The sequence below is a fragment of the Harpia harpyja genome, chromosome Z (genome assembly GCF_026419915.1).
Source record: "Harpia harpyja isolate bHarHar1 chromosome Z, bHarHar1 primary haplotype, whole genome shotgun sequence".
Taxonomy (NCBI): Eukaryota; Metazoa; Chordata; class Aves; order Accipitriformes; family Accipitridae; genus Harpia; species Harpia harpyja.
The window spans coordinates 86,977,362-86,993,219 of NC_068969.1; the positions used below are offsets into that span (position 1 = coordinate 86,977,362).

The 15,858-nt window shown below is 38.4% G+C and overlaps 1 protein-coding gene across 6 annotated transcripts in view; it reads right to left on the minus strand.

The window, feature by feature from the left end:
• SMARCA2 (SWI/SNF related, matrix associated, actin dependent regulator of chromatin, subfamily a, member 2) overlaps positions 1–15,858 on the minus strand; it is a 126,568-nt gene that overhangs the window by 48,840 nt on the left and 61,870 nt on the right. For all 6 annotated transcript variants that reach the window (XM_052778984.1, XM_052778983.1, XM_052778985.1 and 3 more), the window contains 9 exons: positions 14,173–14,336; positions 12,330–12,396; positions 11,658–11,768; positions 8,870–9,112; positions 8,468–8,581; positions 6,272–6,379; positions 4,707–4,793; positions 3,755–3,801; positions 2,183–2,349 (listed from right to left, as the gene is read on the minus strand). In XM_052778984.1, the coding sequence (XP_052634944.1) occupies positions 2,183–2,349; positions 3,755–3,801; positions 4,707–4,793; positions 6,272–6,379; positions 8,468–8,581; positions 8,870–9,112; positions 11,658–11,768; positions 12,330–12,396; positions 14,173–14,336 (1,108 nt within the window). The remainder of the gene's footprint in view (positions 1–2,182; positions 2,350–3,754; positions 3,802–4,706; positions 4,794–6,271; positions 6,380–8,467; positions 8,582–8,869; positions 9,113–11,657; positions 11,769–12,329; positions 12,397–14,172; positions 14,337–15,858) is intronic.

Below are 15,858 nucleotides of genomic sequence, written 5' to 3' on the forward strand. Positions count from 1 at the left end.
TGCAACTGAAAGCCCAAGAAAGTCTGCTATTTTTATTCAGGTATCGATATATGTACAGAAGATGAAGTTCTTCTATTGCTGTGGTGGTTGATCCCAGCTGGCTGCCCTCCCTCATGTCCCCCTCACTCCCCCTCCTCAACAGTACAGGGGGAGAAAAGATGCAAAAGTTCCTGGGCTGAGATAAAGGCAGTTTAATAAAAGCAAAAGCTGTGCATGCGAGCAAAGCAAAAAGAGGAATTTATTTACTACTTCCCATCAGCAGGCAGATGTCCAGCCACTTCCTGGAGAGCAGGGACTCAGCACCCATAATGATCACTTGGGAAGACAAATGCTGTAATGAGGAATGTCCCTGCATCCTCTTCCTTTCCCTCAGCTTTTATTGCTGAGCATGTCCCTTTGGTCAGTTTGGGTCAGCTGTCCCGGCTGGGGTCCAGCTCACCCTCAGCCTACTGGCCTTGAGGGTGGAAGAGTGATTTGGAGAGCAAGCCTTGACACTGTGCAAGCACTGCTCTGCAACAGCCAACACACTGGAGTGTTATCATTGGTGAGTTATCAACCCTGCCTAGCCATAAATTCAAAGCACAGCACTACATGGGCTGCCAGGAGGAAAGTTAACTTCACCCCAGCCAGATGCAGTAATATATATTACATTCCAGCATGGAAGGTATCTGTCATCACAAAATTGGAAAAGAAACAAACAGGGTTCATCTCACCAATTTAATGAATTACCTGCAAAACCTTAAAGAAAACAAGGAGCTGTATTTACCATACTGCATATCGCCATAGACATTCTAGCAGGAAAAAGAATTCATCTAAAATTCATGGTGTAAGGTAATTTAAAACATTTTAAATGTAATATAATTCATCTTTCTTGAAAGGAAGCATTAAAACATCTGCAGGCCAGAGGTGCAAGGAGGGTTTTGTTAGCACGGTACTATGTTCTTCAGCCCGTTTTGACAAAGACATCCTGTGGCACAGTGAGACAGCTCATTTGTGTCTCAGTTTCATTACCCCATTTTACATTTGAAGATAACAGCATTTCAAGTTTATGTTCATTAATATTTGTAAAGGATGAGAATACTTCTCAGCATTACTTTTTCTTCCAAATAAAGCATGAAGCAGAGTCAACTTAAAATGCTGTTGTTTGTATTTTTCATGCTGTTCTTTATTCTTTCTATTTTTCTCTAAATCATTGTTTTTCTATTAAAAAGGTATTCTGATAAATGCTGCTGGCCCTATGTAATCCTATAATCTGTGAGATAAATACATTAAGTAAAAATAATCAATATTTAAGGACAGTATGAGGCAGAGATCATCAACATGGAAGAAGGCCAAAATGGAAACTTCTTTCAAACAGGTTTCAGCCTCAGATGGGATATGCTATTTTTAATTATTTTCCTTTCAATCTTACTCCACTATGTTTCTGAACCGTGTTTTCATTCAAATTTAATAAAACATATCTACACATAAAGTAATTGAGGCTACTGACCTTCCTGTGAAATTCAGGAAGAAAACTACAGGTGCTACTTTACCTGTCACTGAAATGACACTGAAATGCTGTGGAGAACAGCATTCAAACTTTAAACAGGTACAAATTAATTAATTCCACTGGAATCTAGGCAAAACACTGGCATTATCATCTCTCATCATAAGAATACCTTCAGGCAACTTAGATTGTGACAACTGATTGTGACCTTGGATTTTAAACTTTGTTTGAAAGAGAGATCAGGCCCTAAACATCAAATCTCTACATAATCTGCGCTCCAGGAACAGACCTGAGTGTTCATCAAAACAATCCCTTGACCAAATGCTTTGCAGGTTAAACAGATGAAAGAAAACTGTCAAAGAGCTAGGCAGATGGAGAATTACTTAGGATCAACTCTACCAAGAGAGGGAAAAGTACAACTTGCTTGGTATCTTGTCTGTAAGAACAGGGAAAATTCTAGTAAGCTGCAGCTTAAGGGTCTACTGCTATAACTTCATGATAAATACCCTTGCAGACTCTTTCTTCACGGATTTGTCAAACCATTTTTTGAACCTGTTTATGCTTTTGTATAGTCACTTCACAGCACTGGTGTGCTAGGAAGACACTTGGAAGAGAACCCAGGTCTCCCATGCCCAAACTAATGAAGCATGCTACCTCCTAACTTAGTATTTTTCGGGTTTTTTTCATTTAGCTTACCATCAAGACGAAGGTAAAGGAAATTTCGAAAGGCAAAATAGTCTTCCATAATGGTCATGAGTGACGTCATTTGACAGAAAAGCAGCACACGATGGTTAGTAGCTCGTAACTTTGGCAGAATACGATCGAGTAGCTCAAACTTCCCTGAGGCCCGATAAAGTTCGGCTCTGTTAAAGAGAAAAAGCACAGTAAATGCCAGAATGAGCTCACATTTAGAAAAGTTTTTAGTTATTATTATGTACAACAGAGAGATTAAGTTACTTAAGATAAACAAGACTAATAGCACTTTTCTCTCTTTAAAATTGTTTATGTTGATTAAAACAAAAAAATTAACACCCATGTGAATTCCTGTTTGGAAAGGATTTTTCTTCAGTTACAAAAACTGTGTGGACTTTCAACCACACAGAACACCTTCCTTTATGAAACTCAATTCTGTTTCATGATGTATCAAAACAAACATTATTTCTCAGCTAGATAAGCATTTCATCAGTTAAGACATTCACCTGCTAGTTTTGCTTTCAGCTGGCATTTACTGCAGCTGTAAGTTGTATTTATCGGGCACACGTTAGAAACAATTCCCTTTCCACTCAACTACTACGCACATGAAAGTGAAATATTCCAAACTGAACTAATACACAGAGATAATGGGAGGAGTCTGACAGAGGATACACTCTTTAGCCATATAACTTTAGTAGTCCTCCTGAACAATGTTAGCTGCTTTGATTAGCTGCTCTTCTGTCTTCTATGCTATAAATTGCAAAACAGACTCTTAGCACTGAAATTCAAGTCGTAACTGAGAAAATTAATAAAACTAAACCGAATGCCTAAATCACCATCACAGTGATATGCTTTACAAAAATAAATTTCACGTAACTTCTTTCTATCCTTGAGTCTGCACTCTCAAAATACAATTTATCATTTAGCAACAGTACACTTAAGTCCACAAGATACTTGGCCTTAGGATATGCAAACATATGTAATCAGCAAAAGACTAAGCTGTTTAGGAGACAAGTAGTCTGCTACACTAGTTAAGGAAAAAAAAAAGAAATGTCATTAACACCTGAACAAGAAGGGGGTCAGGTGGAAGATACACACCTTTCCTTTAGCAAGTATCCATTTCTAGACAGTTGCACAAAGAAGTGCCAAGAACAAATTTTAAATCTATTTCATTTCAAATAATGGAAGAAATGCTACTTTAATTTGGAATAAAGATGGTAAAGACAGAAAAGCAGAAGGCAAAAATATTAAGAAAGAGAAGAAAATCCCAACTGATATCTCTGAAGAATCATTCCAATGAATTTCAGATGGTATCTAAGCTATTTCAAAATAAGTGGAAAGGAAGACATCAGTTTACAATCTTCGCTGCCTGTCGTCCCAAAAGAGATGGAAGGTCATAAAAAGCTCATATAACACTTCTAGTACTGTTATCTTTTGCTTTACGTATGTGCCCTATGCATCTGCTGCCTCTCTATAAACTGCTCAAGTTTGTTAGCACATACCTTCTTGAAAAAGAACGTGATACATTAGTTCCAATACAACATTATGAACAAGAGGAAAAACTGAAAGAGTTACCCATTGATGACACCATTTGAGTAGCCTAAATGTTCAGCAAAGGACTCCTGCAGAGTTATAAGCAATAAACAGATTATTACAAACTACACAGTAGCCCAAAATAAGGCATTCTTCTATCAATTAAATTAAATATATGAGCATTGGGGTTTGAGTTTCATTATGTTCATACTCTTGGATTCCACCTTGTAGCAATAGTGCTCTGCTTAATGTTTTCCTGTACTACTATTATTTGAAATTCATAGTTTGCAAAAGTAACTTCTGTCAGCATACGTTTTACCAGATTACAAATACAGTAGAACCTAATTAATTTATACTAATTACTGGAAGATCCATTTGCAAATTATTCAATTTGATTAATAAGCATACAAGAGAACAAACAGTGAAAACTACAATGATAATACATCACAGTAGGTACTTAATTATTCATTCATAAATGTAGATACATTCCAGATATTTATGACACTTTCTGTCTTTCCAGATATATTATTATATTTATGTACTTTGGGTCCTAATGAGAGATGCCATACAGATAGTACTTTTTTGCTGAAAAAACAAGGTGGATAGAATAGGACAATTTTCGTTGATATTGTAGAAGACTAGCAGCCTGCTAGTTACAAAGACACTACACATGGATGGTATTTTGAGCTAGTGTCTCTACATCATAAATTAGGTCTAAGTAGAGTTAAAAAAACCACTTCATTTTTAAAAAAGTGTCTCCACAAGATTAAATGCTTTAAAACTAGACTTCAGATTACCAATAAAAAGCTGGCGGTTGGTCCATTTGTTTCTAAAAATAAGGGACCGTAATGATCATGTTTTTCAAATGTGGCCTTTTCAGCACAAATGTGGACAGAGGTGTCCTCTCCCACACGCATAAGCTTCAACAGCAGTTTTCTATTAAGTTAGCCATCTGAATAAAAAAAACTCTCAAAATCAAACCTGTCAGTCTTACCTCAATGTGTTGAAACATGTATGGGTGATTGCATATCTTTCTCAATTGCATGATAGTGTTCATAAGAGTTTTTGCCCCACCTTTTCCCTATGGGTACAAACAATGCAAATAAAATGATGAATCCAATTTCTCAGCTTATTAATGAAGCTTTTGAAAGATATTTTTAAATGCAGGGATAAAAATACTTCTACCCCAAACCTGAACACATCACTAATAAAAAAAAAAACCAAGCCAAAAAACAACACAACAAAAATCAGAAGTTACTCTGCAGCTGTCTTGCTATATATATCCATCTATCATAAGGATGGTCCATAACAAAAAAGGAAGACCTGGAAGTAATACACTAAGTGCATTATGTATCTACCTGCAGAATTCACAGCGGGAAACAGAGCATCTACTGTCCTGTATACTGCTTATTTATGCTGTTTATTATGAAACCATACTAATTCCATCGGGTCTGAACCCTCTAACAGGAAATTATTCGAGCCAGATGCTTTTCAATTCTACAGTATCTCCTCCTGCTTTTAACTGGATATATGGGTTTCTCCTTTCAGGACTAGTAAAACACAGGGCCACAGGCAGCTGAAAAGCTAGAGATAACTGTGATACAAAATTAAATCTGTAGGACAAAAGTATAGACATCAAACTACAACATTACATTAAAAATACAACACAGTAACATAAATTAATGTTTACAAAGTGCTCAAACTATGAAGATGATTATCAGTATCCAGGGATAAGAGCCAGCTTTGTCTGTAGTTTGAATAAGCACCAGCAAAGAAAACAATCTGACTGCACAAAACAAGGAGGGCAAAATAAGATACTGAATAAAAAAAGTCACCCATTGTACCAATGCAACCTGCAAAAGGATGGTGGAAAGACAGTATATGATTGCATTACATCAGTAGTATACACATAACAGGGTGCAATCACAAACTGTTACACACCAGCTGTTCTGCAGTGTCTATTCAAGGTATTTCACGTTTATAAGGTGAAAAGTGTATACACAAATAAGCTGATGAATGGCACCTGGTTTACTCTATATTAACTGAATCAAGTCCCACGATGGCATAATCAACATTTACTAAAACATAATCCTAATCTGACTATATGAGTTTGAATCCTACTGTTCTCTGACAGAACTTGGTCATTAATAGATCTTGTAAGTATGAATGCAACCATACAGCCCTAGCTGGCTAAAACAAGACTTAACTAATAGCTCTGAAAGACAAGATGCGCTGCTGCAAGCGCTGCTGCAATCATGATTATTCAGGTATGTTATTGGATTAAACTTGGCCAAGGGAAATGCTGAGTTTTTTCAAACATTGCCTGTTTGCAGAATGGCATTGTAACTACAGTGAACACAAGCAGTATCTTTTCCTTGTGAATAGATAGCACGAGCTGCAGTCTTGCAAAATAAAAGCATGTCTGACAGAGATTTCTTTTCCCATGACAGACACTTGCAGTAAGAGCCTACATACTAATTTTATAAAACAGAAACCATATTGTTAACATGTTTAATCATAATACATTGTTTCCTATATGTTTTAGTCTTTCTTTTGTACCTTCTTGTCTTTTTCAGAACCATCTGTGAGAAGGATTCCCTTGGCTTGCATGTGACGGTACAGTATCTTCTGAAGAGCTGACATATCACATTTGATCACATATTCCACCTAGTGCAAAAAAAGAAACCAACCATAAACACACAGACATAATAATGTTAGTAGGACCTAACTACAGGTTCTTGTCATCCTAAAACACAAACCAAAGAACTACTGATCTTTTATCCGTACCCTAACACCACATAGGACTTCAGTGAGCAGCAACCCAACTGCAAGCACAGCAATGAGTATCTCAAAAGATTATCTGTGTGTCACAACTACAAGACAGTTGGATCCTAAGAATGTAACTGCAGAATTGCCAAACATTTTTTTCTCATTCTGTAATTTTAACAATTAAAAAATAATTAAAAATTAATTTTATGTTTAACATGTAATTTAAAAAAATATGTTTAATAACCTGTGGATTTTATTGTCTGTAAAGCATTATAAAAATATCAAGCAAAGCATTATAAAAATATCATTGTACACCTACCAAATGATTATCCCTCATAGTGTCTAATTAGCATTATGCTTACCTAGGTTGGCACAGAAATATGCTGTTTTCTCAACATCAGCTAAAAACACAGGGAATGAATCAAATAGTCTATGATCCCCACATTCAGTTTGACTTCTTGTTCAGCTTTGTAAGACTATATTTATTAAAGCAGTTTTTGACTGCACACTATCTTTAAATCCAGTAATACAAAGACTTCATACCCCAATTTAACCCATTTTTTTCTATTACCCAATTTCCAGATTACATTCACAATGTTTTTAATAAGTTGGGTAAAACAAGAAATCACATAATAAAGCCACAGTAGTGGCTAGGAGTCTTTCAAGTGGTCACTAAAAGAAAAAGCATAAGCTTCCTAACGTTTAATGAATAAATGGAATAAAAATTATCAGGTTATTTTCTTCTCCGAAAGACAGGAGGATGAACTCATTAAAGAGAAGTGACGTATTTCTTCAACAGCTCCTTTACCAAGATTTACAAGATCAAATGAAAGATTAACAGGCTCTGGTCAACAAGTTCAGTCCTCACGGTTGGACTAATTGCTTTTCTCGTAAACAAGATAATGGAAACAAAAAGAAACATGGTCCTCCAAGTACCAGTGTGCACGCAACTTCTAAATCCTCCTCCTCCAATGCCTATTAATGGATTTATCAAATACAGTGGCTCTAACTGGCAGAAATTTGAATAAAGATTTCAGTAATGTTTTTAAATGCAACTATGTTTCATTCTCAAATAAATGCTTCTGAGGATACTGAGAATCTGACATTTGAAGGAACAGCAAGTCACAACAGTAATAGTGTTCACAACATTGTGAAGATGAGAAAGAAATTTTAAAGAAGCCATTCCTTGAGTACTGTCACGAAGCATCTGTAGAGAGCTCTTTGTTCATTCAGCCAGTGTTATTCAGCACGTAACACAACCTACAAAAATTTAATTTTGGTATGATTTTAACCCAATTGACCTTAGCACCAAATTTTCCCTAGCACACCTTCAAATTTACTTTTTTATTTAATTGCTGTTAGTATTCTGGGAAAGGTGAATGGGAAAAGTAATGCAGAATTGCAGAGGAGGACAGGGTGGGCCAGGATGAGCTGCCCAGTTACAAAACCAATGACCTTTCAAATCAGAAGAGAATTTTATGTTCTGAATTAAAAAGCCACTAGTTAAAAAAAATGTGTGCAATTTCAACAAGACACTTCACACAACTCCTGGAATATTAATGCAGGACCAAATTCTGCCTGCTTTATAAAGTCCGGTAGTCCTTTAGGAATTTCAATGAACGAGCTAAGGGAGCAAAGGTTCTACCCAATGCAGGGAGAATGGGACAGGACAGAATCTAATCCTCAGTGCATGGCTGCCTCACTTGCAATTTGAAACCAGGTATTACGGAAATAAGTTGCATGTCTTATATGGATGACTACACACAGAATTAAAGCTGTAATACTGGTGAGGAGTCCCAAGATCGCAGAAACTTCAGGTATGGAGGCTTCCTCAGTGGCCAACCCTTTGCAGAGTTATAAACAAACACACCACAGCAATAACAGATGCTAAAGAAGTCCTCTTCTGTAAAATAAATCTGAAAAAGGAATATTACATAATGCTAAAAAAAGTATTAAACCCCTTCCACAACTCCTCTCATTGCAAACCTTTTCTGGAAGTTGAGACTCAACCTCTTTCTTCAGTCTTCTCAGCAAGAAGGGTCGGAGCACTTTATGGAGACGACGGATGATCAGAATAGTTTCTTCCTCATTTAAGTCCACCTACAGAAGTTTTATTACAAAAGTCAGTACAAGGCAACTCAGTATATTAGGTAATGTCTCCTCTCACATGAAAGGTTAAGTATGTGCAAGAATTATTTGCATGTTACAACCAAACTGACTCTGAGTCAAAAAAGACACTGATATTAAAATTTTCTGGCATTATAAAAAAGGTGGGTTTCAGTTATGTTAATTCCCTAAGTACACAAACACTAATCCTTCTACATAAGCTCCTTTCTGTTTTCATCAAAGTGCTTTGTTTCTGATATTATAAAAAAACTGCCACAGTACCCTTTCTCCAGTCATGGCAAATGGAGCGTTGAACCATTGTTCAAAGGTGCTACAGCTCTTGAAAATGGTTGGAAGAAGGAAGTTGAGAAGAGCCCAAAGTTCAGGCAATTTGTTCTGCAATGGAGTCCCAGTCAGCAGTATTCGCCTAGGGGCCACATAGTGAGTATTCAAGACCTGAGTCAGCTTGCAGTGATGGTTCTTCATCCGATGGCCTTCATCTACTATCATGTATTTCCATCGAATCTGCAAGAAGAAAAAAAGTTGGCAAAGTTAGAGCAGGTCAGACTTAGTCAAACTCCTCCCAACAGGTGTAGAACAAAAATATTTCAAGCCTGAGACATCAGTCATTCTTATTTATGAGAAAAGCCAAATCAAGTATTTTGCAAGTACCAGTGGCCCTGCAAGCAGCAAAAACAGAAACAAACACTAGGTATGCTGAATATGGTGCTGAACTCTGACTTCAATTGCAACAGCAAACAGTGAATTCCTCGCATTTCTAGTAAAGACGTTAGCGTGACTGGCTTTTCAAGGCCACAACATGGTTCACAGGGGAAGAAAGAGACCACAAACTCCAAATAAACCTATCTGCAACAAGAACCTTGACAGGCGACAAAAGCATTTTCAGACAAAATAACTATGTTCACGAACAACAGCAATCCTGGATTTGTTTCAGCTAATTCTATGTTTTTAGTCAAGAACGAAGCAGCGTAATTACTGTCAACTCATCTCAGTTACTGCATCTTCAAATAAAGTTTCTATTTCTGAATGTGAAAGCTTAAATGCAGTTACAGCAGACGTTGAAAGTTGCTCAAGCTCTCTGATACCACCTGTACTCCCAACACGGGCCATCAACACATGTGCCACACCTACCATATGACTAGGAAGGCCTTGGTTTGTACTTTCAGTGGTGCTAACTAGTTCCATTTCCCAGGACAGGTTGAACGGCATAGTGCTGTCCTTCCTATCTTCTAGCAAGGGTGAGCAAAAACCTAGAGCGGAAGGAAAACTCTGCAGTCCCAAACTGTTCTCAGGTGTTCAGAATTACGCTAAGAAAATGCACTGCCTTTGTATGAGAGAGGAAAAATGAATAATCTAAATATGCATGTATGTAATAGAATGAAATAAAGTGAAAACTAATAACAAAGGGACAGTAAGACCACATGGTTTCTCCACACGGCAAAATACCTCCTTAGTCTGCGTTGCGTGTATATACAATCTTAGAATCATTTAGGTTGGAAAAGACCTTCAAGATCATCGAGTCCAACCATCAACCATGCCCACTAAACCATGTCCTGAAGTACCCCGTCTATTCGCTTTTTGAATACCTCCAGGGATGGTGACTCAACCAGTTCCCTGGGCAGCCTACTCCAATGTCTGACAACCTTTCAGTAAAGGAATTTTTCCTAATATCTAACCTAAATCTCCCTTGCCGCAACTTGAGGCCATTTCCTCTCGTCCTATCTCCAGCCACCTGACAGAAGAGACCAACACCCACCTCACTACAACCCCCCTTCAGGGAGTTGTAAAGAAAGAGAAGGTCTCCTCTCAGCCTCCTCTTCTCCAGACTAAACAGCCCCAGTTCCCTCAGCCGCTCCTCATAAGACTTGTGCTCCAGGCCCCTCACCAGCTTTGTTGCCCTCCTCTGAACACGCTCCAGCACCTCAATGTCTTTCCTGTAGTGAGGGGCCCAAAACTGAACACGGTACTCGAGGTGCGGCCTCACCAGTGCCCAGTACAAGGGGATGATCACCTCCCTGCTCCTGCTGGCCACACTATTTCTGATACAGGCCAGGATGCTATTGGCCTTCTTGGCCACCTGGGCACACTGCCGGCTCCTATTCAGCCGGCTGTCGACCAGCATCCCCAGGTCTTTCTCTGCCGGGCAGCTTTCCAGACACTCTTCCCCAAGCCCGTAGCGCTGCATGGGGTTGCTGTGACCCAAGTGCAGGACCTGGCACTTGGCCTTGTTGAACCTCACACAACTGGCCTCGGCCCACCGATCCAGCCTGTCCAGATCCCTCTGTAGAGCCTCGCTACCCTCGAGCAGATCAACCCTCCTTCCCAACTTGGTGTCGTCTGCGAACTTGCTGAGGGTGCACTCGATCCCCTCATCCAAATCATCGATAAAGTTATTAAACAGAACAAGGGCCCAACACCAAGCCCTGAGGAACACCACTTGTGACCCGCCGCCAACTGGATTTCACCCCATTCACCACAAAAATGACAAATGAAACAGTCTTACAGTACAGTAGCTTTCAAATTAATTCATTACATTTGAGACACACCTATTGACAGTTAGTGAGCCTTTAAGAACTGGTCCATGTAGTAAAGAGTCTGGATACCAAATTCATGACACAGGTACCTATTTAGTCACCTGGGGGAAAGTGACCACATAGCTGGCAAGGCTCTAATAAGAGTGAGCTTCAGGTCAGAAACAATGGAAAAAACTTAAAGTCAGGGCTGTAGATTAGGTTAAATGCCATTAAGCAGAGGGACTAGAAGTCACATATTTCCAAGGACACCAGGTATACAGTACTGACAGAATTGCACAACAGAATTAGTCTCCTGGCCACATTCAGGGAAATCCTGCTGTTTACAGGGAGAAGAGCTGTGACTGAGAAGTCCAATCATAAACAGAGGAATCAAAACTAAATGAAAGGTTTAACTTTTATTGAAGGACAGAACAACAACGCAGGACTTCCCTAGAAAACAACAATGTGTTTTGTGCTATGCACCACTGGAAGGTGTCTTGAAGGTCTTGCTGTTAAGAGATGACAGTCATTATTACCTTAGCAAGGATATGTTTGTCCTTTATTATGTACTCATAAGTAGTTAAAAGAACATTAAATTTTCCACTTCGAAGCTGAGGAACGAGTGAGCGGCGCATTGCAGGTGTACCCTAAAAGAAAGAGAGAAGTGAGTAGTCACTCTTTCTTCTGATGAATAAAATATATCGTTTTTATGAATTTGCAGACACAGAGCAACCACATGAACTTGTAATCCTACAGTACTGCAAACAGTACATTGATGCATTCCAGACCTCTTCAGAGTGCTTTCCTAAAGACTTGCTAGAGTGTAAAGCTCTGTTTACAGGGCACTCGAAACATGTAGCTAGCAGTCTAGGCTCCTTACAAATTGCTTGGCCATACCACCACTACTACAGTAGCCAAACAGCAAAGTATTCAGCTATGTATAAAAGGTGAAGTAGTTATCAATTGTATTACTCTCATCAGAAGCCCTGCAATGTGACAATTAACAACTTTATTCTGCATTTTACTACGTGAAAGTAATTACTGTTTATTACAGTCTTCTTAGTATGATTAACTCTCACTGCTTAGTACCTGATATACATGACAAAACTTCAGGAGCAAACAGTTTAGAAACGCATACAGAGGCAGAGGAAAAACTGGCTCTATTCTCGTTCCTTCAACTCTATAATCATATAAAAAGCAAATCAAACCTTGTAAGATATCTTCACCACAGAAGGAGCCCACTTGTCAAATTCGTATGTCCAATTGGATAATGTCCTATCATAGAGATGATAAAGAAAAAGTAATATATTTCATCATTTGCAGGTCAAACTTTATAAATGTTTCCAAGTGGTTGCCAACTTTTCAACACATTTCATGTAATCAACTCCCCTAATTAACAGCATATTTTTAAAAAATGCGCTTTATATACTGTAATAAAATACAAGCATCTCTGTGATGGGAGTAAACAGAAAAAAGTGTGAAACCCTTTTTCAGCTCATATTCAGGGGCCTCTCTGAAACCAATTCAGAGTAGTATTTTACATGCATCTTTGTATTTTGGCGCATATTAAGGATAAGAAAAATAACCCTGAACAAAAACTAGATTTCTAAGTTCTTTTATACTACTTATAATCCAGAACCTGATGTTACAACTTTTCAAGTATAGTCTCATGGAGTTGATAATGGAATTTACCTGTGTACTAATCGAGTAGAACTACTCATAGTGCCACCCAGTGCCACTATGCAGGTCCTGTTTTGCACTGTGTTTCTGCTGTTTGATCACAACAAATAGGTTTTTATGGCTAAGTTGCTGTCATGATACAGCAGCAAATAAAAACCTTGAGGTTTTTTGGTTGCTTGCTCTTTTTTTTTCTTACTGGACCTGTGATGGCAGCAGTACTAGCCACTAAGAAAAGGCAGGAAAAGGCAGCTTTTAAAATGTATACGAGAAAGAAATTTCAGGTCCTCTCCTTTACAAACAGAAGAAAAAACATTACCAAATACTTAGAAGAAATCTGATTTTTACTGTGCCCATGTGAAATCTGACATTAATAACACTCTCCCTTAATTTTTAACTTTGTTTTACTTTATAGATCTTCTCCCAACCATTTCTTTTCACACTAGAACTCATCATTTGTATTCATACAATTAGCACAGCTGTGGTATTTATGTCAGTCCATCAGTTACTACTGCAGCACAGCCAGAAGACAGGATACCTCAAAATAAATCAAGAGAGATGACCACAAATAAAATTTATCCCGATCCTACAATGCATTTGCACACTCAGCACAATTGGTGGACGAATTATCTAACGAAAAGGCCAGGGAATCAATTAAGTCACTTACACACAAAAATAAGCAAACAACCCCTCAATAGCCTACATCAGTTTTACACTGCCTCACAGTTTTTATTTAAAACACAGAACTTCAAATCACTAAACCCCACACCGCACCTTTGGAGAAAGCAAAATGCATTAAAAGAAATGTATAAAACAAGCAGCATCTTGGAAAGCTAAGGAAAAGCAGAAGCAGACAGTACAATGAACAATCATAATCTGGACACCTGACCTAAATGTGAATATCGCTCATCAAGGCTACACCTAGGGCTAGTTATACAGTACTTAAAACATCACCCAACCTTACTGAAGCACGATTACTTGGTATCAGATGGGGTGCCAGTTGTTCAAAGAATTAAGCAACAGATTTTTAATATCACAGTAAAAGTTGAATGGGGACCGGCAGGCATGTAATGTGAAAGAAATACCACCCCCCTCTTGTGGCTTAAGAGTGAATTACAGTAAATCCACTACTCGGTTTGCCAAGAGTGGGCAGTGAAACTAATTGGAGTCAAGTGCTTTATCAGCCTTCTGGTCATCCTTCCAATGCGAGACAATTACCTGGGAAGAAATGATCAAAGAAAACACTGAATACATGCTCAGTGTAAACCCACTGTGCACCTCATCTCGGCATTACATGAAAAACAAGTGTGTGTTCTGAATAAACCAATCGGCAAAGCTTAGAAAGATAATAGCAGAAAGAGAGCCTTTACTTACGAAAGGGGAACAATGATGAGATAGGGTCCATTGAGTCTTTTGTGCTCCATCAGGTAAGTGATGAGTGCAATAGTCTGTATTGTCTTTCCTAGTCCCATTTCATCAGCTAAAATTCCATTCAGATTGTTATTGTAGAGTGAAACCATCCATTCCAGTCCCTGGAGCTGAAATGAAGAATAATAGTTCCAGTTATTTAACACCCACACAAATAATTAACACCAGTACTACAGAAACAGAACGAAGGTTCTGATGTCCCTGCCTACTTAGACGTTGGATTTCCTTTAATAATACTATATGCATGGGGATCCCTGGCTATCTTAACACCTTCCCCCACAAAAAACCCAAAACAAAACAAAACCCAAAACCAAACCAAGATAAATTTCTGGTAACAGCTGTATGGAAATCATCACTCCTGCTTAGCAGAGCCCGTAATATGAAGTCAGATTTCATACACAGAGGTTTTTTTGTACTGCACACAAAGCAACAAAGGCATTCCCACGTAAGGTTGATAAATTAACATTTAACAAAAAAATGTTAAATTAACATTGTAATTAACATTACAGGAGTTTGTTCTCCAATTTCAACACTGACAAATGATAAACTTTCTGTGTATATTTCATGCCATTTGCCTGTGTCAATTAAAATCTTTCAAAGCCAAACCTATCAAGTCTGTGCAAAACACGTATGCCTCACACTTGCCAACTGCGTCACCAGTATGCTAAAGCTCTTGTAGCACATGTCCATTTAACGTCTGCTGTCCATACCTCCACATGTCAGAGTAGACCCCCTCTGTCCAATTAAGCCTTGTGTATAAAATCCCAGAACTGGAAGGAAGCCAGGGTACTGTAGCTACAAAATGTCTACATAATAGAGTTTCACACTCCAAGGAGTACTGCTAGAAAGCACTGACTCAGATGATTCCCTTGTCACACAGACTTCCACATATCTGTGTATCACATTACTCATTCAAGTGCAAAGTAAGTTTTTGCTTCTAAGATCCAGACTTTTGGTGTGACTCATGCATGGCGATAGAAGCAAATTAAGAGGCCTGAGAAGGTTCAGAGAGAAAACACTACATGCTTAAAGTAGTCTTCTGTCGTCCCTGAGAGAGAGTATCCCAAATAATGTTGCCAATTTACTGGCTTTATGTACATGCTGATGGATTTATATCTAGGTATTAAACACTCAGGCCACCAAGAGCTGATCAGAATCTGTTCTGCAACCGTTATGTCCCACTTACAAAGTAGCTTCAGAATTAAGAATAGGAAAATGGTCTTTTCTACATCATTGAACTTTCTCCACCAACATACACCGATATGAAGGAAGACACAATCTGACCAAACTTGACAGTAAGAAACATGGAAAAGCAGAAAAAAATGTGAGAAGGAAAAAGCATGTAAAATCTACAGGACAGAGAAATACAGGGAGTGGAGAGTCGCAGAACAGTCCCCTGCAGAACATTCTTGCTAGAACCAAAGCCAAGCCTCAACGGTCCTGACATAAAGCTCCTTAGACAACCGTACCTCTTGCCTGTGGTGCAATTGCTATATAGAACAGACACCATAAAGAATGAATCTACTTCTCAATTGCTAGATATCACATTGAGCAGCTAAAGGACCTGCTCTAATTGGTAATCCCTGTGAGTGTCTGCATAACTCCACACTCCACAGACTGAATTATTTTGTT